The 24,643-nt window shown below is 55.9% G+C and overlaps 1 protein-coding gene across 5 annotated transcripts in view; it reads right to left on the reverse strand.

Annotated features, from left to right (window-relative positions):
• FOXP4 (forkhead box P4) overlaps positions 1 to 24,643 on the reverse strand; it is a 56,880-nt gene that overhangs the window by 16,691 nt on the left and 15,546 nt on the right. For 2 of the 5 annotated variants that reach the window (XM_053998352.1, XM_053998351.1), the window contains exons 2-5: positions 20,649 to 20,865; positions 12,894 to 12,983; positions 5,637 to 5,759; positions 3,927 to 4,013 (exon numbers count right to left, since the gene is read on the reverse strand). In XM_053998352.1, the coding sequence (XP_053854327.1) occupies positions 3,927 to 4,013; positions 5,637 to 5,759; positions 12,894 to 12,983; positions 20,649 to 20,849 (501 nt within the window). In that variant the 5' untranslated portion in view covers positions 20,850 to 20,865. Of the gene's footprint in view, positions 1 to 3,926; positions 4,014 to 5,636; positions 5,760 to 12,893; positions 12,984 to 14,983; positions 15,235 to 15,373; positions 15,481 to 15,532; positions 15,781 to 20,648; positions 20,866 to 24,643 lie in introns of those variants that run through there. The other 3 variants (XM_053998355.1, XM_053998353.1, XM_053998354.1) reach the window with 3 other exon arrangements.

A 24,643-nucleotide genomic window follows, 5' to 3' on the forward strand; every position in this document is an offset into this window, starting at 1 on the left:
CCAGAGTCAGACCTGGATCCTCCCTGGCTCTGTCTCAGCCCTGCACCTCTGAGGCTTAAAGATCAAGGCACAAATCAAAGCAATTCCTGCTCAGTGAAGAGAAATCCCTGACTCCTGAGCCACGAGGGCTCCAGGCCATGGGATCAGCAGGATGGAGGGAAAAGGGCAGGAGCAGGCTGCAGCCTGAGAGCTTTAACAGCGGCTTCTCTGTCCCCCAGGGTGTCCCCTCCTGGCGAGGGGAAGCTCTGCCACCGTGTGGGATGGACACACTGTCCCTGCCTTGCTTAGAAACAGCAGCTGGGATGGGAAGGGATGGGATGGGACAGGATGGGATTCTCCTCCTCTTCCCGGCTCCACCACCGCCCTCCCCGAGGGCCCCGGGGCAAGCCCGAGCTCTGCTCCAGCACAGCCTCACCCACGTCACTTCCAGGCTGAGCTGCTGGGAGTGGATGAGGTCAGGAGGATCCCTGGGCACGCTGCCTGCATCCCACAGCCCAGCCAGGCTCTCCTGACCTGGCCTGGCTGGATTCAGACCCCCTGAGCCCCCCAGGCAGCCCTGATGCACTCGTGGCTCTGGCAGGGACGCTGTTGAACCTGGTGATGTGAAGGTTGAACTTTCACATGCCTCAAATCCATGTCCCTCCAGCTTCCACAGACCAGGAACAGGAGGAGGAGCCCCAGGAACACAAATCCAAGCCAAACCAAGGCCTGGTCCTATGGGGAAGCCAATCTGCCACCCCTAGGGAACACCTGTGGCACCACAGACCTCTAAACCCCTGAGTGACGGGTGAAGGGGTGCAGAGCCATCCACCAGCCCACGGGCTCCAAGCCAAGCTTTCCCTGGAGAAACCAGCCTGGAGAGAGCCTGGATGACAGCCCCAGCTTTCCCAAAAATCTCACACCCCACTGATCCTCCAGACCCCCATTCCTGTTAGAAAAGCCACTCCCAGAGGAGCTGGCTCTGTGTTGGGACAGAATCCTGAGCTTGGCTCCCCCAGCTCATTCCCAGCCCATTCCCAGCTCATTCCCAGCCCATTCCCAGCCCATTCCTAGTTTGGAGCTGGGGGTCTGCAGCATCACCGAGGCTTGGCTCCCCCAAATCATTCCCAGCCCATTCCCAGCTCATTCCCAGCCCATTCCCAGCCCATTCCTGGCTTGGGGGTGGGGGTCTGCAGCATCACCAAGGCTTGGCTCCCCCAAATCATTCCCAGCCCATTCCCAGCCCATTCCTAGTTTGGAGCTGGGGGTCTGCAGCATCACCGAGGCTTGGCTCCCCCAAATCATTCCCAGCCCATTCCCAGCTCATTCCCAGCCCATTCCCAGCCCATTCCTGGCTCGGGGCTGGGGGTCTGCAGCATCACCGTGCATTAGACGCAGCTGAGTGGGTGCAGCCACCGGGGCAAGAGGCGCCGTCACTTTGATTTATGAGCACATCAGGAGGAGTTTGCGCCGTGACACGCGGGACTGACAGCAGCACTTCATTAAGCTGACACCGGGGTTAGGCGCCAGCAGCACCCCCCTCCCCACCCTGCCTGCCTCAGCAGAGGGACAACCCCTGCCCTCGGCAGCTTTGGGGACACACGGAGACCTTCCCAGGGGGTCTTGGGGTCTCTGCACCCCGTTGCTGCTTGGAGGAGCCAAGCATCCTGGGAGGAGCAGGATGGGAGACACGAGGGTGAGGGGCTGCAGCACAGCTCCTTGTGTCCCCCACACCAAGGGTGCTGCTGGAGGCTGGGGGGTGGCCCTCACACCCCAGCACAGGAAAATGCTGCAGGAAGGGCTGGGATGTGCCAGAGCTCAGCCCCATCCTGGTGGGATGCATGGATTCATGGATCAGCCTTGCTCTGGCCCTTCCTCATGCATCCAGTGTGGCACAGCACCCATGGACATGGAGCATCACCACATCCTTAGGGACAGGATGCTGCTGACAGGCTCTTCCCACACATTTCCATCCTCTTGTCTGTCCTTCCCTTCTCTGGGGCACTCCCCATCCCGGGGAGATCAGAGCTGCTCCTCCCAGAGGTGCTGCCCCTGCTCCCGGCTCCTTCCTGGTGTCCTTCCCACCTGCACATCCCACTCTGAGCTGCTGACTCACAGGAGTCAGCCCTTGGAATCAGGCAGAGGGGAAGCAGAAGGCTCTGGGTTTAGAAATCCTGCAGCGGGGCCGGAATTAAATCCGGCCCATGGGTTTCCAGGAAAGATCCAAGGGCGGCTCTGTGGAGGCATCCCAGACACTCCAGCTCTTCCCTGAGTTTCAGGGAAGCCACAGCATCACCATTCCCAGCAGGCAAACATGAACACAGACTTTAGGAACACCAGCTCTCCAAATTTTTGGGGTGAAACTAAAGCTTACCCAAGGATTTTAAGGACTGACATCACCTTGCTGAGACCCCCTCAGTGCTTTTCCCAGCAGGAAAGCTGGACACACACCCCTCGAGCAGCATCCAACACCCCTTCCCCCCCTGCTACACTCTTTCTTGTTGGATAAATTTCCCATCTCCTCTGTACCATTTAATTAAAAGTTAACACGAGCTTTTTAAAGCGGAGCCCGCTAAGCAAGCGCTTTGTTAGAGCTTAATTATATCCCTGCTCGGTGCTGCAAGAGAACATCGCCAGGGCCAGCAGGAAAAAGTCCTTGAGGAAGCTCACATTTACACCTCCCCCACCTCCCGGAGCACCAGCAGCTCCTGGAGATGGTTCTGATAACCCTGACCCTGAAAATGCACCAACACCCCGCAGCGAGAGCTGCCTGAGGCTGCAGCAGCTGACCCTGAGCCACTGCAGCCACCCTGGTCCCCTGATGCCAGCGTGGCTTTGCCAGTGAGACCCCCCCTGTGCCACCCCAACACACAGTCTGGGCTTAAAATCTTCCCTCCCTGCCCAAAAGCTGAGTTTCAAGTGCTGGGTGTCCGTCAGGGTGCTGGATTTTGGGAGGAGCGATGGCCACGAACAGCTCCAGAACCCCTGCTTGCACCAGGGACGTGGAGGGAGTGGCTCAGGAACAGGTCCCTTGTCACTGGGAGCCCGTGGAAGGACACTCAGGGGAGGGGCAGCAAGGCCAGACATGAATTCTGCAAAACTGCACAGCAAAAAAAACCCATGTGAAGCATTTTGGCAAGACAGAGGGGCAAGAACACCCGAGGCAAAGGAAGGGAGCAGTGCTGTCTGCTGGCTGGGCTCTGTCCCCATCTCTGTGTGACCAGCAGGTCCCCAAAACACAGCCACAGCCCCTTGTGGGGCATCACTGTGCCCTCGGGGGCAAAATCTGCTGTGTACAGGGGGTTCTGCAAGATTGCTGCAACCACAGGGGCACAAAACGAGTCTCCAGCAGGCACTGACCTGCCTGGCACTGCCAACGTGATCCTGGGGGCCTGAGAGCCCTGCCCACCTCAGAGTCTCCCGCTGGAAAAGCCCTTTGCTGGGATCACTGCTGTTTGCCACATTCCCTGGGCTTTGGAGAGCCGCCCTTCCTGGCAGGAAAAGCCCTGCTCTGGTTGGCACTGACCAGCCCTGCCCGCTCACCAGGGCACTGCTGTGCCAGCTCAGCCAGGACTGGGCTGCCCAAGCTGAGCCTGGCAGGGCTGAGCCTTCTCTGATCCCACCACGGGGGGATTTGGGGAGCCCTCACTCTGCGCTGGGGGGATGGGACGTGTCCCTGTCACCAGGGAGGGTCCAGTGGCCCCTCCAGTGCTGCCCCACACCCCCCATATCTTGTGGATGCACCAGATCACAGAGAGGGAGGAAGAGGAGGAGAAAAAGGAGGAAGAACAACAACTCCCAGTGACTGCACTGGTCACCCTGGCACCTCCAGAGCAGGATGTCCCACGTCCCATTGCCACGGGCTCCCTGGGGGTTGTCCCACACCTTGTTTTGTGCTGGTCCCCCTTTAATTTGCTGCCAGCCCGGTGCCATCCAGCTGAGCTCACCTCTTTGGGTTGCTGCTTTCCGGCTTGCTGCTGGGTCAACAGCTGCAGGTGAAGCTGCTCCTGCTGCTTCTTGTAGTATTCCTGCAGCTGGGAAGGGAAGAGAGCAACGGGATCAGCCGTGGAACCACCCCGTGCCCACATCAGCACCCCGTGCCCACCTCACCGCCCCGTGCCCAGCGCCGAGGCTTTGCCACAGCCACGCCAGCTCCTGGTACTGTCACCAGGGCAGGCTCCCTGGGCACACATTGCCAAGGGCTCTGGATCCCCATGGCCCTTGAGCCCCCCAAACACTCCCAATGCCCACCCTGATGTTTATTTTAATGCCAACCTGCTGTCCCTTGAGAGAAAAGCAGGCTGGGGTGCTCTGGCACATCACAGAGCACTTCAGGGTGGGGAGACCCCAGTTTTGGCATGGTGGGACCCCAGAACACCCCTGACAAGTGCTGTGAGAACCAGGGGGGGTCCCAGCTGGGGAGGACCAGGAGCAGCCACAACCCCTGGCCTGTGAGAGCTGGGGGTTCAGCCCTGCAGTCAAAACAGCTCTTCAAATCGAAGCAGAGCTGTTTGCTGGGCCATTAAAACAGGGATAAACCCCCTGGATCCACAGGGGGCCACCAGAGAGGTTCCCAGTGTCCACAGGCAGCGCTGGGACCTGCCAGCGTTGCCACCAGTCGTGGCCCCTAAATAAACTGTGGGTGATGGATTTGCTGCGTGCAGGGAGGGGGAGAAAGGCACGGGGAGGTCAGCGAGACCCCCCCAGCCCCCTCGCAGGGGCTCAGGAATGTCCCTGGGGACGCCGGGAAGCCTTTATCAGCTCGGGGCTGCCAGCAGCGAGTGGCTGTTTGTGTCGGAGAACAGGTTTGGAGGGGCTGGGTGTTTACCCCCGAGCCAGCCCCAGCCAGGGCGCTGCGGAGTGGCCGGGCTGGGAGCAGGAACATTGGGTCAGGGGTGAGAGGTGTGATGTTTGGTTTGCTGCCGGTGGAGAATGTGAGCTATTCCGGCCTGGGTTGTTTAATTTGCAGTCAAACGTGTTTCTTTATCCGGCTCCAAAGAGGCTTGTGGAAGGACCCACCCAGGGTAGTGTTTACCCTTTGTTCTTTCCCTGGGGCCAACCTTGAATCCTTATCAGCCTGTTTGGAGTAAACAGGTACTGGAGGCAGGAGGAAGGGTGTGGAGGATGCTTGTGGGGTTTCTCCCTCTCTCCCTCCTTCCCGCTGCCAGGAGCTGTTTACCCAAGCAGACCTATTTTGTTTCAGAGTGGAAATCTCCTTTTTTTTTCCCTTCTCCTCCTTTTTCTTCCCTCCCCATCTGACTAAAATCTCTGGAAAAGCTGAGCATGAGAAACAAACCTCAGCTCTGGAGCTGGACACAGGCACCTGCCCAAAGCCCAGCAGTGGCCACGGGGCTCTGCTTGGGGCACATCGAACCAAGAGCATCCACCCAGACCCCGGCTTTTCCCAGGAGCTGAGCAGCCCCAAATCAGCCCTTGAGCAGGAATTTTGCAGGTTTTGAGACCCTGGCTCAGGGTGGCAGCACCAGCACTATCAGCACCTGCTGCTCCTTTCATCCCTGGACGTGCTGGGAATCCCAAAAGAAAAATGTGAAAATCAGGAGGAGGAAAGGAGCCATTTTTCTGCCTCCAACAAACTCCAGCATTCCCAGACCCCGGTGAGAATTGCCTGGCTGGATTCAGCCGTGGTGCAGCGTTACCTGTTGCAGCATTATCGCCTGCTGCTGCTGCAGGAGGGCCTGGAGCTGGGGCGGGGACAGGATCTGCTGCATCTGCTGCGGCGTGATCATCTGCGGGGACATCATGGCCACGGACACGGGGACCTGTGACAGCAAGGACACGTCACCACTCCCAACCCCGGCCTGTGAAACTCGCCCCAAACGCCAACAGTGCCTCTCCCAGAGCGTCCTCTCTGTCCCCCACATCTCTGTCACCTCTGGATGAAGCCGCTGTCTGTCCCCTGGGACATGGCAATGGTGAGAGATGTCCCATGGTGCTGCTGGCACCATGGATGAAGCTTCCTGAACCATGAGCTCCCCAAGCAAGCTGAGGGCTCTTCTTTAAATGCAATTTAGCTGGGGGAACTGGGCATCAAACCACAGCTCCCTCCCCTGCTGGGAGCATGGGAAGGGTGGAGGGAAACGCCAGGGAAGTGGGAAGATACCGATCACCCAAATAACTCTGCAGAGCAGAGCACCGAGGAGGAAGAGGTTACGGGGTTCTCCAGGCACATCAAAGCTTTACCTCCAGCTGACACCAGTAACTCCTGTAATTACTGTGCCAAGAGGAGGGAGGGCTGAGGGAACCTGCCAGCCCCTGCCTTTGGTTATCAAAACACGGGTCCACACCCCGGGCAAAGCTCCTGGGAAGGTGTCAGTGATGGATCCCAGCCCTGCTGGGTCCTGCCCAGGTGGAGCAATGCCCAGATGGAGCCATGAGGAGCTGCCTCGTCCCAGCCTTCCACCGATCCCACCAGCCCAAAGCCCTTCCCGAGGCTCTGGGCAGGGTTAGGGCCTTGCTGTAATTTGATGACCCTCCTGGATGCCTCATATTCCTGGGAAGGCAAATAAGAATTGCTGGTCAGGAGCCACCAGCAGCCACGAGCTCTCCCAGGGGATCCCAGGAAGAGGCAGCAGCTCCTTGGCATGTGGGAAGGGGCAGAGCACAAGCCAGGATCCAGCTGCACGCCAAGGACCCGGTTCTGATCCAAGCTAAACAGCTCCTCAGCCCCTCAGCCCAGCATCTCAGGACCTCAAAGAGCAGAGAAACCCAGCAAAGTCCCCCTGAGAGCCTGGTTCCTGCCAGCCCCCCTGCCCAGGACTCCCAGTGGTGCCCAGACTGCCCAGCCTGGACCCCTTCCAGCCACTCCAGCGGGGATGGGACCGCAGGGTGGCCGGTGCAGTCCCTCCCATCTGTGATGGGTGTCCAGCTGACCTTCAGGGGAGATTGCAAAGCCTTATCTATTTACTCAGGCATTCTGCTGCAGGGAGGCGTCGGACACGGGGCGAGCTCTGTTTGTCACCAGCGTTTCCCCCTCCAGCCACCTCCGTGGCGGAGCTATTGATTAACTCCTCTGACTTCCCACCCAAGGGCTGGAGCCCAGGGATGAGCACCCTGCAAGGCTCCAGCACCCACCAGAGAGCCCCGAGCCCCCCGTGGCACCAGCACCCAGTGAAGAGCTGCTGTTTGGGCACCCAGGTGCTCCCAGCCAGCTGTGCCAAGCCCTGGGCGAACATCTGGGCAGGAGGGAAGCTGGCGAGGAGAGCGAGGTGCGCGCCCCGGAGCGCAGCTAATTTCCCTCTGCCAATTCATCAGCCAGCATCGTGCTCGGAATGAGAGCCCCTAATTAATTGCTCCTCCACATCCCCCCCAGCCCGGGCGGGCTCCCCGCCCCCTCCCGCGGCCCCTCGAACACGTTTGCTGGCATTTTCAAATCGGAGGCATCCTAATTACCGGAGAGTTATAACACCTTCCATTTCTCGCCCAGCGGACTGACACCCTGTCAAGAGCAAAGAGAATTGCCAGAGGTTTTGACAACACTAATTGCCCCTATAATCTAAAAACACAAAGGAGAGGCGATTAGTCGAGAGGGCCCCAGCTCTCGATCCGACACGAGGTTTTCACAATGTTACAAGAAAACAAAAGTGACGCTTTTTAGAGTTTGATGGCTGCTAACAAAAGCAGAATTATATTTTCATACAACCTTTGTCTGCATTAAATGGCTTTTTTTTTCTTCTTACCCCCCTCCCCCCCGCGTTCGGATGCGGAGCTGACACGGAGAAATGGTGGCGGATCCGTGTGGGGGTGAGGTGGGAACGGGGTGAACTTGAGAGGGGCATCTGAGCTCTGCTGCTTCCTTGGTTCCCGTGAAGAATTTCCCCACAGCGTGGCAAAAGCTCCTCTCCCAGTTAAGGTTTCCAGGGAAAGCAGCAACTTTTAGTAAAAGAGGAAATTCCTACTTACAGGCGGTTTTGCTCCCGTTCATCCCACGCCCTGGTGCTGGGAATGTTCCAGCACTGCCTTGGCCCCAGTGTGGGCCAGCAAACCCCAGGGCTGGGGGCTCTCCGTCCCAAGCTCTGGTGACAGTGCCAGCTGTGTGTTGGGGACAGGGAGAGCTGCTGCTCCGGCAAAATGAGACAGGGATGGAAATGGGGTTGGAAATATCCATCCCAACCTGGCCAAAATCCCCACAGGGTCACACCCCGGGGTGGCCCTGGGACACCCCTTCACCTACAGCCATGGCCATCAGGGACAAGATTCCCTGTGGCAGGATATGAGACCAGCCTGGCATCCCTGGATAACAGCGGGATCTGGGCAGCAACTGCCTCAAAATCTGGGATGCAGGTGGTCAACGTGAGAGCTGAAGGGTGCCAGGCAGAGCAGCACAGGGGCTGTGAGGGGTGAGTGCCACCCAGCTGAGGGGTGAGTGCCACCCAGCTGCCTCCACCCCCAGGCACCGGAGCAGCCGGGAAGTGTCCTGGCAGCCGGCACATCCCTCGGGAAGCAGGTCCCGGCAGCAGCCCTGGAGCAGCAGCAGCAATGGCTGGGGACCAGCCCGACGCGTCACGAGCTGGCATCTGCCAGACACCGAGTCAGGAAGGGTTTGACTCACGCCTTGGCCGGCTGCCACCCCGCAGAAACTGCTTACTAACAGCTCTGGCTGCTCCCAGAAACACCCGGCGCTGCTCCGGCCGGCCAGCAGCATCTCCAGGGGCTGCTTTTCCAGGCGGGCCCGGCTGTAATCCCCGTGCCAGAGGACGGGGCGGGAGCAGCAGGCGGTGGGTGGAAAAGCAGGCAGGTATTCCAGGGAATATTCCCTCCCTGAGCCAAAGCCAGCTGAGAGAAGCAGGACTTGGCCGTGTGGAACGAGGCAGGATGGGGAGCGAGGCTCTTGAGAAATTTTTCCTAGATTTTTTTTGGGTTGTTTTTACGGGAAGCGGATTGAACTCCCAGGCACAAGGCAGAGCGGGGAAAGCCATGGCCTGGCGGTCTTGGCTCGCTGGCGGGGTTGTCATCAGAGGGCCAGTGCCCTCCTGACCCCGGGGACAGCTGGCTTGGCATGGCCTGGGGACATCCTCCACCAGCCTCCAAACATCCCTGCTCCGCCGTCACCCGGGCCGGGAGGTCACCGCAGGAGTCACCGCGTCCCCAAGGGCCCCACGTCACCACCACTATGGGAAGGGGCAGCTCCTGCTCCACGCCTCAACCACACAGCCCAGACCTCGTCCCCCCCATCCCTGCTGGCTCTGGGATCATCGGGATGAGCACTCCTCTCTCTCTCCAGAGGGTGCTCCTGGTTTCCTGCAGAGCTCAGGGCTGCACATCCCTGCTCTGATCCAGGCTTGGGGTTTAACTCCCAGTTAGAAACAGCAGAAAACATGTTTGTGCTGTTTTTCCTAATTTTAACCACTCTTTTCAAATCCAAACCCAACAGAAACAAATCGAGGAGACTGGGAACGGAAGAGGGGAAGCAAACACCAAAAGCAGCTTCAAGTTGTGCTGTTTTAAGGGCAGGGGATGAGCAAATCCCACCCCACAGCACCCAGTTCTCACAGGAGAAGAGCAATCCCAACCCTCCTGGCCTCCCTTCCTGCACTCAGCATCCCTGGGTGAGCTCCAAGATCCAGCTGGCTCAGACAGTCTGGGAGTGCTCCCAGTGCCCAGGGCCAGGCAGTGATGCCACTGACACCGAGGTGACCCCAGCCATGGCTTATAAACCCCGAGGGGTGGCACAGGGCCACCCAAACGCTGCTGTGCCACCTCTAGACCTCACCAGGCTGGGATGAGACAATGCACTAAAATCTGCCCAGGCTCAGAGGAGAAATGAAGCTCAGCCCCACGTGCCAGGCTGGGTTTTGAGGCTGTGGGTGGCTTTAGGAACAATTTTAGGAACACTCTGAACAGCCCCAGCACCAAAGGCTCGAGTGGCCGGGGTGGGGTGGCAGCAGGGTGAGCAGGTGAGGGGACACCAATGTGGAGGACACCAGGCCCTGATGTTCAGCTTCCTGTGAAGAAAAGGAGGAATCAATTCCCGGCATGTGCAGCCCAATGTGTATCCTCGTTAGAGCATCCTCATTAGCACATCCTCGTTAGCACAGCCTTCCCGCTGGGGAGGCCCCAGTCACACCTGGCTGGGCTCCAGTTGCTGCCTGGGGACAGTGGCAGCAGAGGTGACAGCACTGAGCCCCCCAGCACAACCTGGGCAGGGTCCCTACATCCCCTCTGTGAGCACAGGGTGCTGGCACAGCTTTCACACCGATGATTCTACAGGGATTAAAGTGACTTTGCTCCTCTGTGAGCCCAAAACACCAATCCCCGAGTGGGATGGTGGCAGTGGCACCGGGCTGACAGAGCTGGGGGCTTTGGGATGGAGCAGGGACAGACAGGGATGCTCCAAGTTCAAATGGAAAAACCTCAGTGCGAGCCCAGACGGACGGGCTGCCGCTGGATTTCTTTTCCCGGAGAGGGAACGCAGAAGGGCTGGTATTGATCTGTCTTCATTACCCATTTCACTCAAGTTTCAAATCAACAAAATACACTTTTCCGCTCTGCTGCCCTCCCCGCTGCAGCAGACAAAAGAAAAGCAATTTCCCGCAGTTTGCTCCAAACTCCTCTCCTCCCTTCCCCGAGTGCCCTCCAGCCCCTTTCCCCTTCCAGCCACTTGATCCCAGCAGAGGCAGCTCTGAGGGCACCCAAAGAGGGCACCCAAAGAGGGCACCCAAAGAGGGCACCCCGTCATTGCCAGGTGCCTCCAAGCCAGCACTGACAACTCGGGGTGCTGCTTTTCCAGCACCTCCTTCCATTGGCTTTGCTGGATCCCAGCAGGATCCCACGGGGATCTGCTGCTCCCATCATCCCAGGACGACAACACCCTGCAACACCAAAAGCTCCCAAAAGCAGCATTTTGTCAGTGCCCACCAAGTTTCCAAGAGTTTTAAAGTTGTAAACAAATAAACCTATTTTTAAATGTTTTAGAACGCCCAAAGATGGGGTTTTTGGATTTTTTCCTTTCCTGCAGTGGTAACTGGAGCGACAACATGAGACTGTCCACACACACCTCCAGGCATCTGTGGGAAGAGGGTCCTTACTCCAAAAAACAAATCCCAATCCAAGATGCTGCTGAGCCCAGCAGCTCCCTGGTTGTTTTTAAGCATGGGCTGTTGGGAATGTCATTAATCCTGCTGGCTTGGTGCCCCAAAAATGTCCCGTCCCCATCAGCGGGGTGACAAGGAGAGTGCATAGTGTGGGCAAGCACGGGGGTCTCCTGCTCTCCCTGCCAGCACTGGGACCCTCCTGCTCATTCCCCCAGGACTGGGGCCAGGAGCTGGCTGGCATGGAGCCGAGGGGAGATAAAATTCCCCATGGATGTGGAAATCCATTCCCAAACTTGTGGGTCTGCGCATCCACAGGCAGGGACGCAGGCTGGCACCCCAAGGACACCCCAATTCCCAAACATTCCCATCCTGCCGTGCTTCCTGCTGCCTCCAAGCCAAGGAGGGCTGTGCTGGGACCCAGCCTTCCTCCTCCTCCTCCTCTTGCAGCCGTCCTGGCCAGTCTCATCCACACCACTGTGCCTTAGATAAACTTCCTTTCAAAGGAGTCTGCTTAATCCCCTATCTCCCCTCGGTCAGATCCCGCTCCAGCTGCCGGCGGGGCCGCGGGGGGAGGGATTGCCGGGTGCTGCTGAGTTATGAGCTATTTCTGACTCACGTCTACAACTTTCACAAGTCCTTTTTGCAACACGGAGAGAGAAAAAAGGGAGGAGGGGAGGGAGGGAGGGAGGGAGGGAGGGAGGAAGGAGATCCAGTTCGCTCCGGCAAAAGGCGCTGGCCAGATGGGCAGGCAGGGAGGGGAGGCTGGGGAGCAGCACGGGATGTTCGGCTGCGTCCAGCCGGGAATACCAGGGAGAGCAAGGAGGGATAAGCAGCAGCAGCAGGAGGAGGAGGAGTGCAGGGACACACACCCACGGAGGGGAGCGAGGCGCCGGTTACCGGAATCTGACTTCACCCTCGCCGCCTTTGTCCTCTGCAGACATTTTCCATGCAGTGACTGCATTTCCTTCCTGCCGGCACCGCTGGAAAAAGCCGCCTGTTTGTGCCGTAGGAGCCCTGACTAATTCCCACTGCTCCCACCCAGCTGCTGTTTCCCAGCCCGGGGGGTTCTGGGCTCTCCTGACCCCCGGCAGCCCTGGGATTTGCTGCTGGATGGCTCAGCCATGCCCTGGCACTCCAAGCCAGGAGAGGATCCCGGGATTGCCCATCCCAGCCCAGCTCCTGCTGCCACCCGGCTCAGCCTGGCACAGGCAGGACCTCCAGCTCCGAGAGCGCTTGTGCTAATTACTTTCCTTTGTTAATTAAACCCACGTGGCTCTAATAAGGTAACCTGCTGTTCTCCGATAAATTTAATTAGCCTGAAGGGAGAGCCCCTCCACACAGCTATTTAAATTGTCACTTCCCATCGCTTGGGCTTTGCTTCTCCCTGCCTCCCCCTCTCTCCAGATTTCACCCCTCTCCTGCCCATTTTCTGCTCTTTTGCTTTGGCAGAGAAGGGGAGGTCTCCCATCCCTACAGGAGCAGGACGTGCCCACCCAAAGCCCATTTTCCTGCCAGTGTCACAAATCCCCATCCCAGCTTGGCCTCTGTCCCATCCTGGAGGACCTGTCCTGGCTCCAGCCCAAAGGATTGTTCCCTTTTCCAGCCCTGTGCCACCCTCACAGCACCCAGCATCAATCCTGGGATGCTCCAACCCTGGGAAACTCTTTGTCCCACCACTGTCCCAAAAAAGTGGTGACACACAACAAAACGCCTCCCAAGAAACTTCTGGAGGTTTCCAGAGGATTTAACTCCTGGAGTGCTCCAGCCACGGAGGTGACAGGGGTTTGTGCTGTCCCACAGCTGTGGGCCAGCCCTTCCCAGGAGGGGGGTGACAGGGGACACTCGCGCGTCCTCGGGGCTCACCTGCACCGCCGGCTGCTTGCCCTCGTTGCTGCTGGGGGAGCTGAGCCCCGTGGCCTGCTGCAGCAGGAACTGCCGAGCCACCTGCAGAGCCTGCAAGAGAGAACAGAGGTGGGCATGAGGAAGGCTCCCTCTTCCTCCTCCTCCTCCAGCTGCTTCTCCAAGGATTTCCCTCACGGGGTGGGTTTGATGCACAGAGGGCAGCGCTCCCCGACGCTCCCTCCTGCCACACCAGTACACCCCATTAGAGACCACCGCTCTCCCAGCCCCCACGGGGACAATCCTGTCCTCTTCCAAAAATCCCCACCAGGTCCAGCATTCCCATCCGACAAGGGTCATTCCCAAACCCCAGCCCTGGCACAGCCGCTCAGAGATCTGTCCCCTGGTTGATTTATTCCAGAGGAGCCACCACCACCTTCCTGCAGCCGTCCCTTGTGCCCAAAGCCACCGTGGGTATTCAATTCTATTAATTGGATTGTGGCACTGGAGCAGCAGAAAGTTCCAGTCACCAGCCAGGTTTGGGTGAAGCCAAGTGCAGGATTCCAGCCTGAATCAATCCAGGAACGTGTCTGGGTGGATCTGGTGGTGATCCAGGAGGTGCTCAGCAACCCACACAAGTGACCACCATGAAACCTGGTTGTTTTTAGGGGGGTTTGCCTAGAAAAAGTGGTGAGTTTCTTCAAGTTTTTTACCAGGGTGAAGGTGTTTTACTGGGAATCCCACAAAAATAGGGAGAAAACAATAGAAAGGGACAGAATGCACTTGTGAAAAACACAGGTACAAGAGAGCAATGCCCAGCTGGAAAAAAAATGGGAAATTAAGGAAAATCCAGTGAAGAGATGAGGAGAGAGGAGTGAGCATGAGCTGAGAAAAAGAGCTTGAGAGCCAGGAAAAGGAGTAAAGCTCTGAGGAAAACAACCCAGTCCTCACAGACCTGTTTGCTCCTTATTTCTGCTTTACAAGGATTATTTTCCTTCCTTCTGGGGTTTTTTTGGGCACATTTCTGAAAAATCTCCACCCTCCTTCCCCCTGCCCCTCCAAATCCACTCACAGCTCAGCACACACCTGTCGATCCAAACCAAGGAGAACCCACAAAACCCTAACCCAGAGCCCCTCCTCAAATGGAGCATCCATGAAAAGTCATTCCCTGCATTTTAGATCCCATTTCGTGTCCCCCCTGTGCTCCTCTGCACAGGGAACTCTTGGGAAGAGCACATGAAAAGCAAATTGTAGCTGTGCTCCATCTTTGTTTGGGTGAAAAATCCACCTGACCTGCTCTGTGCAGCTGGACAGGCACTACGAGGGCACGTGGAAAATGAGAGAGAATTTCCAGTTGGAGGCTGAGAGCAAAAGGGTTTAACACACCCAGCATTACTTTATAAAAAAATTGTAATTTCATAGCAGGAGGCCCAAACCAAACACCCCAGACACAACATTGTGGCTGTGTTTGTCACCATCCCATGAACCAGAGAGCCCTAAGAAAATCAAAACCTGAGGAATTTTATAAGTAAATGGACCCTAATTTCTTATTCCTGTGGTGAATTCCTATTCCTGTGGTGAATTCCCAGGATTGTGCACCCAGAGCTGTCCCATGGCCACTGAGCACCCCCAGCCAATAACTCCCAAACTTCCTTTATCCAAACAACTCAAAACTCAGATCCTCGAGGACAAACACTGCAATTCACCGCTGAAAATAACTGATGGAAAAAATCCCATGGTCCTGATCCTGAATCTACCCAATGTTTCTCCACGGGCATTTTATTTTCCCTGTTATTACCAGGGATAGATGTGCATCGGTAATGCGAGCACAAAAACCCTGTGACAGTTATGACAGCTCAAGGTCTGATATTTTAATTACTTTTGGACATGAAAACAGTAATTGCAGTTAAAAGCCAAGGTGGAGGAATCCACTCGGCGGCAGCTCGGTGCTAGGCCCGAGGCTCCCACCGGGATGGGTGCCGGAGCCCTGGGCTGCATCCCACACCCCACAGCAAATCCCTGAGCTTTAGCTGCTTTTCCAAGTGTCTTTCAGCAGAGTTTTCCATGGATTTGCCTTCTCCATGTGCAATTCCTGCCATGTTTGCAAGCACCACCTCACAGAGGAGACCCAGCGAAGGCCGGGCCTTGCCCCGGCCTGGCAAAAATCAGTGCAGCAGGGATGGAAAACACAGCGGGGGGAAAAGGCTCAGGAACAGAATTCCAATGCACAAAAAGTGCTGCACAAGGCTTCTCCAGCACACAAAAAGTGCTGCTCAAGGCTTCTCCAGGAATTTCTCTTGCCAAGGCCAAGGCCTGGCTGGCCCGGGGTGCCGGCGAGCCCCCAGCGCCCGCCCGGCTCGGCCCCACCGCGCCGCCTCTCAGGGGGGAATTTAATTCACTCCCCGCTGGCTCCCTCACTTTGGTGTGCTCTGAAGCACGAAATTACAAAGATTTACAGGGGAAAAAAAAAAAAACAAAAAAACAAAAACCCGACGTGGCCTCACAATTGCACGCAGGGGCCTCTCCGGCAGCGCCCAGAGCTGCCCCCTCCTTCCCTGCCTCTGTCCCCTCTCCATCCTGAGCTGGGCAGGGATGAAAACCTGCTGCAGGGCTGGACAGAGCATGTGGAGCAGCCAGGGTGGAATTTCGGGATGCAGAGCCACCTGTCAGATGCATTTGTTGCCTGAACAAGGCAGGAGGAGCAGCCCGGTCGTGGTGGCGGGAGATGAAGCTTTTCCATAGGGAAGTGTCACTCAGAGCCCCTCCATGGGGCTGAGGAGGTGGGAAGCAGAAGGAAGAGTTTCCCTGTGGGAGTAGATGGGATTTTACCTCTGTGAATCAGAGGGAAAATTATTTAAAAATAAAAATCAACCTATAACCCACTGCCTGGTGTTATCCAGGACTCATCAGCACATCACCCAGAACTGGGAATTAATTCCTTGTGTCAAACTCCCTCTGATCACCAAATGATCCTGGAAAAAGTTTGCAAATGGTCCTGGAAAAGGCTTGCAAATGATCCCAGAAAAAGTTTGCGAATGATCCCAGAAAAAGTTTGCGAATGATCCCAGAAAAAGTTTGCAAATGATCCCAGAAAAAGTTTGCAAATGATCCCAAAAAAAGTTTGCAAATGATCCCAGAAAAAGTTTGTCTCAGACACAGCCAGGGCTGCTGTGGTTTGGCTCTGCCCTCCCCAGGAGCAGCGCGCTCCAGGATGAGGAAGAGGATGGGGACCTGGACATTGCTGGGGGAGGCCCAGAACTTCCTTGGGATGTGGAACACACCTGGGATTGCTGGGAGAGGTGGGAGATGCTGGAAGGTGCGTGCTGGGATGGGGAAGGGGTCAATGAACAGCCCAGCCATGCTGGGATCAATCCCACCCTGCCAGGACCTGCTCCCACAGCACTGGAGGTTTCCCTGCTCCCAGGATCCCCCCAGGGATGCTCATCCCTCCCCTCAGACCCCAAATCCCCCCACTTCTCTGAACCATCCCCAACTCCAGACATCTCATCCTCCAGCCTCTTTTTCCAACTTCCACCCAGCCTACCTGAGGATTATCCTGATTTTTCCCCCTGGATGTGCTGGATGATTCTCCAGACCCCAGGAAGGGCAGATTTTGGCTGCCTTTTCCATGGTAAACACCACAAATTCCCCTTTCTGCCACGGGGAAACACCAGGAAAGAAAAAAAACAAACCTGACTCCAGCCCTGGAAGAGCCGAGGGAGAACTGCCTCACACCACACCTTGGATTAATGTGGGATTAATCCTCATCCCTGCCTTTTCCTCCTCAAAACCTGCCCCAGCAGAGCCTCTCCAAGGCCTCCTGATTGGGAAGAAATGGGTCAAGAGCTCCAAAAAAAAAAAAAAGTTTGGAGAGCATGGAGACATCCATGGGTCATCTGAAAAGGAGGAGCCACAGCCTCTCCCCCCCAAAAAAATCAACCCAAAATAATCCCAGGACAAAGGAAAATCTTGCTTGGGGTATTTGAAAGTGCCTCATTTCCCAGATATTTCACTTTATGAGGATGGAGTTTTTAATTCCAACCTGGATGTTCCAGCTGGGAAGAGCTGCCCAAAATCAGCTGAGAGATTTTCCACCTGGATCAGAGCTTTATATGGTACTTTACCTTCCAAAAAGAGAAAAAACACCTGAAAAATCCCATTAAAACAAGAACTTTGCATGGAAAGAGGGAGGAAGGGAATTTTTGTCTTCCCTTTCCCCTCCGATCCTTTTGGAGGGTGGAAAGAAAAAAGGGAAGGGCTGAAAAAAAAAAGGTAAAAAAATAAAAAATAAAAAAAAAAAAAAGGAAGATTTTTTACACTAACCTCATAAAAATGACATCGTCACATTCCAGAATTAGAGCCATTAAAACAACACACAGGGATATTTTTAGCTGGATATTAACAGTAAATGATGCCATATTGAGGAGCACTTCCACCAGCCCAGCCCTGGCCTTGCTTAACCAGAACCAAATGGCTCCAAAGGATCCAAATGAACAAAAAAATGACACAATTCCTCACAGGAAAAAGAAAAAAAAAAAAAAAAAAAAAGCCCTTTTTACACCCAGCTCTGTGTCTGTGGCCCAGCCCCAACTGTTCTGCCCTGCTCCAGAGCTCCTGGGTTTTATTTCTCTGCTCCTGACTCCTCCATCCTCACAGGCAAGGGGTTAAACCCAGCCCCACTAATTAAGAGCACAAGGAACATGCTCCTGACAATCCCATCCCAATCAAAAAAGGGGGGGAAAAGGAGGAAATATAAGGGAAAAAGGGGAGAGGGGAAAAAAATGGGAGAAAAAAGGGGAAAACACAGGAAAAGTGGGGGGGAAGGGGAGAAAAAGGGGAAAAAGAGGGAAAAAAGGGGGAAAAAAGAGGGGAAAAAGGGGGCAAAAGGGAGGAAAAAAAGGGGAAAGAAAGGAAAAACTGCTCCTGCATTTGTCCTCAATGAAATATTAAATATGAATCAGGGAAGTGAAGAGAGAGATGAGTTTCACTTAAGTGCTCCGGCCTCGTTTTTATCTTAAATACCCTAATAATAGAGGATTACACAATATATTTGAGATGTGATCACATGTTTTATGGAATGGTATCTCTCTCAGGGCAACAAAATGCCTCTCCTCCCCCTCCACACCCTTCCCCAACTCCCAAAAAAGTCCCGTCTGCTCCTTCTCCAAAACAAGTCTTATTTTTGTTTATTCCTCCCCGTTTCTTTGACGTCTGTCTGCAGCACGCTGCAGGTTTTTTGGGGTTTTTTTTGGTATTTTTTGCACCATAAAACAACCCCAAACAACGCCAGAGCAGCTGGGTTTTCTGGATGGCTCCTTTTCCATGGATTTAGAGCTGGAAGAAGCTCCCGTAGGGTGCCAGACTCGGGGATTGTCCCCTGGCTTCTCCCAGGACATCCCTGCTCCACGAGGTTTGCACAGATTTGGGTTCTCCATGTGCAACTCCTGCCGTGCCTGCAAGGATCTTTTTCCATCCTTTTCCTCCATTCCCTGCGCCCCAAACCTGCAGCGAGCCCATCTCTCTGCACCCCCTGCGTTTAAACACCAGCTGCTGGCTAAAATTGGGATTTTTTGCAGCAATTCAGCAAAAAAAACAAACCTGGAAAGCCTCAAATCGTGGCTGAGCAGCGCTTTACTCCCACTCCTAAAAACCCAGAGGATCCTCCAGCACAGGGATGTGCCACCCCCATCACCCCATGCCCCCTTTTCCTTCCTCCACCCGGAATTCCGGGGGGATCCAGCCTGGCGGATCCCTGGCAGTGCCGGAGGTCCCTCCACGTTCCCACAGCAACGGCGGGGACGGGGGGGGGGGTCCCGGGCCGGGGGCTGCCCCCCGGTGCCCCCGGGCGACCTCTCCCCTCCGCCAGCCCCGGCACAAAGCGGGCGCGGGCTATTGAGGCTTTTCAGCCCCATCCCGAGCATTGAAATCCAGGGATTTAACCCCAGCGCCAGCCCCCCGGGCTGCGGGAGAGGGAGGGAGGGGAGGAGGGAGGGAGGAAGGGGAGGGGGATGCCCTTTCCACACCCCACCGGCCGCCTGCTCTCCCCTCCCAGGCTCTGCCCTTCCAGGCTCTCCGGGATGCTCGGAAGCGGCGTGGATGGGGAAGGATGAGGATGGTGAGGGAATGCTGAGCTCCAGGCTGGAGCTGCCACACAGCCACGTCCCCTTGCTCCGGGGACACCCCAACACAAGGTCCCTGAGCACCCCACAACACCCCCGCGGCCTCAATATCCCACCCACCTGGAGGCAGCACCCTTGGAGAGGAGCTTTAACCCAAAAACTCCCCGCAAAGACCTGTTTGGCCTCACACTTGCGAAAGCAGCGCGGTCACAGGCACTGGAAAAGGTCAAATCCAGGCACAAATGGGAGCACGAGCTCCCGGGAGCTGCAGCTCCCACAGAAATCCCCACAGCCACAGAGCTTTGGGCCCACCAGGGTGAGACGTGGGCTCCCACCCCTGCAGGCTTCCCAAGGTTTCTTGGAGGGGGGGGATTTCATAAAGTTCAACGAGAATCAGGACTGAGTGCTGACATTCCAGGATGAGGGAGTGAGCCCAGCCGTCCGAGAACCCGGGGAGAACGCTGCATGCTCCCGGGGATGGAGCCAAGCCCCCATCAAGCACCTAATTGTCCAAAACTCCTGCTGTGGGGACATTTATTCCTGACCCCAGCTGGTGCTCAGCCTGCTCCCTGAAGCAGGAAGATGGATAATCCTCGGGATAGGTTCTCCCCCTTCCCCAGGTGCTGTCGCTGGAGGTGCCACTTGGTTTTTTTGGGAGTTCACCAAACCCTCTGCTTTAATAATTCCACGTGCCAGCCAGCTTCCCACCAGGAGAAACGCCAAGGGGGTGAAATTAAACATCAGCATCCACCGGGAGCATCCACAGGGATGGAAAACCCGATTTTCCGGAGGAGATCCCCCGTCTCACAGCCACGATTCCCATCTTTTTGGCTGGGAGGGAACACGGATCTCCCGTTATCCAGCGGAATTCCGGGAGGGAGGGCAGGCAGCTCCTCGGAGGGGCACTGGCAGCGGCATTACACGCATGATTACCCTTTGGATGCGGGGAACAGGGGCTTAGCGGCGTGCGGAACGCCTGTTATCCAGGTAATGGATTTACAGCACTCCCTACTAAAGTATCAGACACAGCAATTTTTTACAGCTTTCACGCTGGAATTTATGGCTCAGGGAAGCGATCTCCGTACGAGGCGAGGGATCATTGCCTTATTTAGTAGCCGAGCAGGGAAATTGATGTTTTTTCTTGCCAAAGTTTGTTTGGAAAGGTAAGCTGCAGGCACGTCCCCAGGGCTGAGAGGGGACGCGTGTGGCGGGGGCTACCCCAGGGGCACATCCGTGCACATGTCACTGTCACACGTGTCCTGGGCCATGTGGGTGAGGTTCAGTCCCCAGGAACCCCAAGGAATGGGAAAGCAGCTCCTGGACAACCAAAATCCTCTCAGGGAGGACCTGCTCCTGGTGTCACAGCCAAGGTTTTTGGTGTCCCGGCCCCTCAGAGTGACGGGGGGCACAGCAGGCAGGACCTTCCCCCAAAACCAGCACACTCCATCCCCAGGGATGGATGGGCTCTGCTTCCCAAGAGATGTGGGACAAGGACAAACCCCTGTTTTTTGGGGCAGCTCAACCAGGAATGGCCAAACCTGCTGGAACCCAACCCCGAGGACAAAGCGGGTCAAAACCTGCTGCTGTCCCCAAACCACGTCCTTGAAGGACGCCGCTGCCTGTGCAAGCCAGGCTTGAAGGAACAGGTTGCCCGTCCTACCTGCTGCTGCTGGAAGTGCAGGAGCTCCACGGGGCTCATCTCTCCGTTGGCCTCGGCTCCGGCGGCTCCGTCGCGGCCGCCGCCCCCGGGGCCGCCCCCGCTGCCGCCGCCGCCGCCATCGGGCTGATTGCTCAGGCTGCTCACCCCGTTCTGCGCCGAGGGCGTGGAACGGATCGTCTCCGAGGCAGATTCAACCATCATGACTCGCTAGCAGGACCTAAAGAGGGGAGAGAAGAGCCTGAGAACGGGGCCTGAGCTCGCTGGCTGTCCCCGATCCCGGTGCGATGGGATGTCAAACGCTGTTGGGTTTTAGCTGTGTTCGGTTCACCCCAAAAAAATAAATGTGGAGCTGCTACAAACACGCTGCACGTCCCTAGGCAAAGCAAGTGCAACGCTCTCCTTAGGAAAACCCACAATTCCAGCTTGCCCCGAGCCTGGTGCAAGGCACAGAGCTCCAGGAATCCGTTTGTTTTCCCCAAATCCCAAAGTATTTCATGGTGAGAGCGAGGCTGGACGCCAAGCACAGAGAACCTGCACCTCAGATTCCACCCTGAAAATCCTAACAGAGTCGAAACATTCCCTCCAAGTGCTTCATCTCCCAGCAAACCACCCCTTCCCAGCAGGAAGAACCACCTGGCAGAAGGTGCCAGGCTGAGGAAACCCAAAGGAACGGCAGAGCTGGGATGTGGGAACGAGAGCCCGGCAGCACAGGGGTTGGAAAATCCTTCCCTTCTCCCAGTTTCTGCTCAGTGGGCTTGGATGAGTGGCAGGTTGGTGGTTCTGAAGCTGAGGGTGCCTTTTTCTGGGAGAAACTCCTGGATTTGGGCTGGCACTGGAGGAAACGGGACCAGCGCCCTCAGCACTGGTCTCTGCCACATCCAGCTGGAGCCACATCCAGCCCTGACACAGAAAAATGGCAGCACGGAATCCACCCAGGAGTGAGGGTCTCTCCCTCCTTCCCGACACACGTTTTCCTCCACGGAAAAGCAGTTTTTACTTCCACACCCCTCCATCCCACCAGCACGGGCTCAGCGCTCACCCACCACCGCTCGCGGAGTTTGTAACAAGATGGGAACAAAAACAGAGGGATGGGATGAAAAAAACACCACCCCCCTTTCTCTTCCCACCCTCTTTTTTTCCCCTATTTCCCCCTCCACACCCCAAAAGGCAGCGAGACAAACCAGGAACAACATAATTGCTGAAATGTGGCGTGTAATAATCGCTATTCAGGGGCTGATCATTCATATTAAACAGGGAGCAGCGAGCTGCTCATTTGCATGCTGGAGATTATCTGCATTTCAAAAGTCATTTCCGCAGGGGATATGAGTGACATCCATTCCCAAGGGGAGCTCCCGGCTCCCTCCCACTGTCCCAGGGCTCTGGGGGTGACACACCGGTGGCTGTGGGACAGCTCAAGGTTAAGGGGATTACTGGGATTTGGGTTTGGTTGGAGCAGCTTCCCAAGGATGGGATGGTTACAAGATGCTGCGTTAGGAGCAAAAATCCAGAATAAACCCCTCGCCTTTTTCCTTAAAACTACATTTTTTTCCTACCCCACTTTGAATTTCAAGGATTTCAAGTTCAGAAATATGAAATTATTGCTGTTCCTATTCCCATCTTCCCTCTGAAATCCACGAGGCCCCACGGGGAACATTTTGTGTCCGACGCTCGAACGGCATCACCAGAGTCAGAATCTCCAGCAGGGATTTGACTTTTACACGGAGAACAGGAATATCCAGAGTTACAACAGGAAGAATTAAAAAAGGCAAAAAAAAAAAAAAAAAAAAAAAAAAGGGAAAAAAGACAGTTTTGGAAAGGATATAAAACTTTCCTGGCTTCGGGCATAAACTGGAGTTTAACTGTTGGGAATTAGGAGGAAATCTCTGCTGGTGGAGGAGCCGTGGGCTCGCTCTGGTGGTTCCAGCCCCTGCCAGAGGCGGGATGCTGGAGCAGATTCCTGCAGCCCGGGTGATTCCCGGAGCTGGGGACACCAGGCCAGCTGAGTTCCCTCTCCAAGTCCTGTAAAACTCCACTTCCCGTTCCCAAACCCCTCTGGGATGCTGGAGTGTCTGGGATCCCAACAACGCTGCGAGGGAAGTCATAAAAGAAAGTCATCATCATAATAATGGAAATATTTCCATTCCTATAAAAAGTTTTACAAAACCTTAAAGAAAAAAAAAAAAAGGGAAAAAAAAAAAAAAGAAGAAAAAGAAGCCGGTGTCTGCAAGGTTATAAAGTAGATTTAAATTAGGAACAAGCACTTTTCCAGCCAGGACGGATCTGGGATGAGTGGGAAGAGCAGAACTGGGCTGAACGATGCCAGAGCACACGTGCAGCCCTGCACAGAGCCGGGAGGGATCCGCAGCATCCCAGCTCCTGCTGCTCATCCCTCGCAGTTCAAACACAACCAGTGTTCCAGGGATTCTCCTGCACGGCATCCAGAGGGGCTCAGCAGGATCAGACCTTCCCCCAGGCAGAGAGGCAGGGACGGTGCCCAGACAGTCAGCGGGAAGATCCAACAACACCCACATCCAGAGGGAAAGGTTGGGTTTGGTTAAAAGGGGAGGGAGGAGCCCCCTCCAACGGCAACAGCAACAGAAGCTGCACAAATGGATCGTTAATTACCATTAATTACCATTTCAGACTCGCTGAACCACCGCTCTGCGTTTTTTGTTCCCCCCTTTTATCCAACCACGCACCTTCCGCAGGACAAAGGGAAGGAAACGGAGAATTACAAACGGAGCAACGAATCCCCCTGCCTTCGGCAGGACCATATGGCAACGAGGGTGTATTAATTACCGTGGCTTTTAATTAACAATTGCTTCATCTGAGCAGTAACATTTCCTTGACATCCCCCGACTCGCCGCTAACCTGCGCGGAGCACGCGCCATCCCAGTCATCAATCCCGGTTTATTGACATCCATCCCTCCCGCAAACAGCCGCGATCCCAGGGTTTTCCAATTAACACCTCCGCACTCTCTAATTAGCGCAATTAACAGGCTGATGGATGCCCGGAGCTTCCCTGGGAGGGAGGGGCTGGAGCCGGGGCTGGGGATGCGGCTCCCACCGCGTGTGCCACGATTCCCGTGGGAACTCCACGCGTGTGCCACGGAGCCTTCCAGAAGGGAAGGATGAACACGGAGGTGACCAAAACCATGGGCTCAAAGCAATGGATGTGGGATTTTAGGAGCAGCAAGAGCAGATGAAGCAGTGATTTCCTCCCCAAAAAAGCTCCCAAGGAATTTTGGGCCATCCAGACCCGTCCGAAGCAATGCCACCACTCCACCTGATTCCAAGGACAGGAAAATTCAATGGCACTTCCCAGCCCCGAGGACCTGCTGGAACAGCCACAGCCACACCACGAGCTCCTCAGAAACCACTGCCCCAACACCAATTTCAGCAGCTTTCCCTGTTTTTCATTATCCTCGGCACCACAACCCTCGGCAGCTCTGTAATTTTGGGCTGCTGTTTGTGGGCAATGCACGAACTCAGGTCACCTTGACCCTGCTGTCCCTGTCCCCGAGTCCCCATCCCCAACCACTGTGGGCTGCCCTGCCCTGAGTGTCCCCAGCCACAAACTCCAAGAGCTCCTAAACCATCGCCCAGGAGGGAGGGATGAGGAATAACAGTGGGAAACACCACTGGGTGTCACATCTCCACGAGCTGGGACAGCACAGGTGACACGACACAAACTGACACTGAGAGGTTCCAGAGGCTGTTTCCACCCCTCCCACCTCATCCCAGTCCCAAAGCAATATTCCAGAGTCATCCCAGTCCCAAAACAGTATTCCAGAGCCATCCTCCCAGCTCCAGCCTGGCCAGGACACGGAGGGGAGCAGGTGGCTTCTCCCCTGGGTACCGGCGGATCCCGAAGGAGCAGAGACCCAGCAAAGCCCCCCAAAGCCCTCAGAAATCTGCAGGATGCTCCTCTGCACAGCTGGAAGGAGAAGAGGACTCGGGAAAGCTGGATCCCAGGCACTGGATCTGCTCCCAGC

Source organism: Vidua macroura, chromosome 24, assembly GCF_024509145.1.
Source record: "Vidua macroura isolate BioBank_ID:100142 chromosome 24, ASM2450914v1, whole genome shotgun sequence".
Taxonomy (NCBI): domain Eukaryota; kingdom Metazoa; phylum Chordata; class Aves; order Passeriformes; family Viduidae; genus Vidua; species Vidua macroura.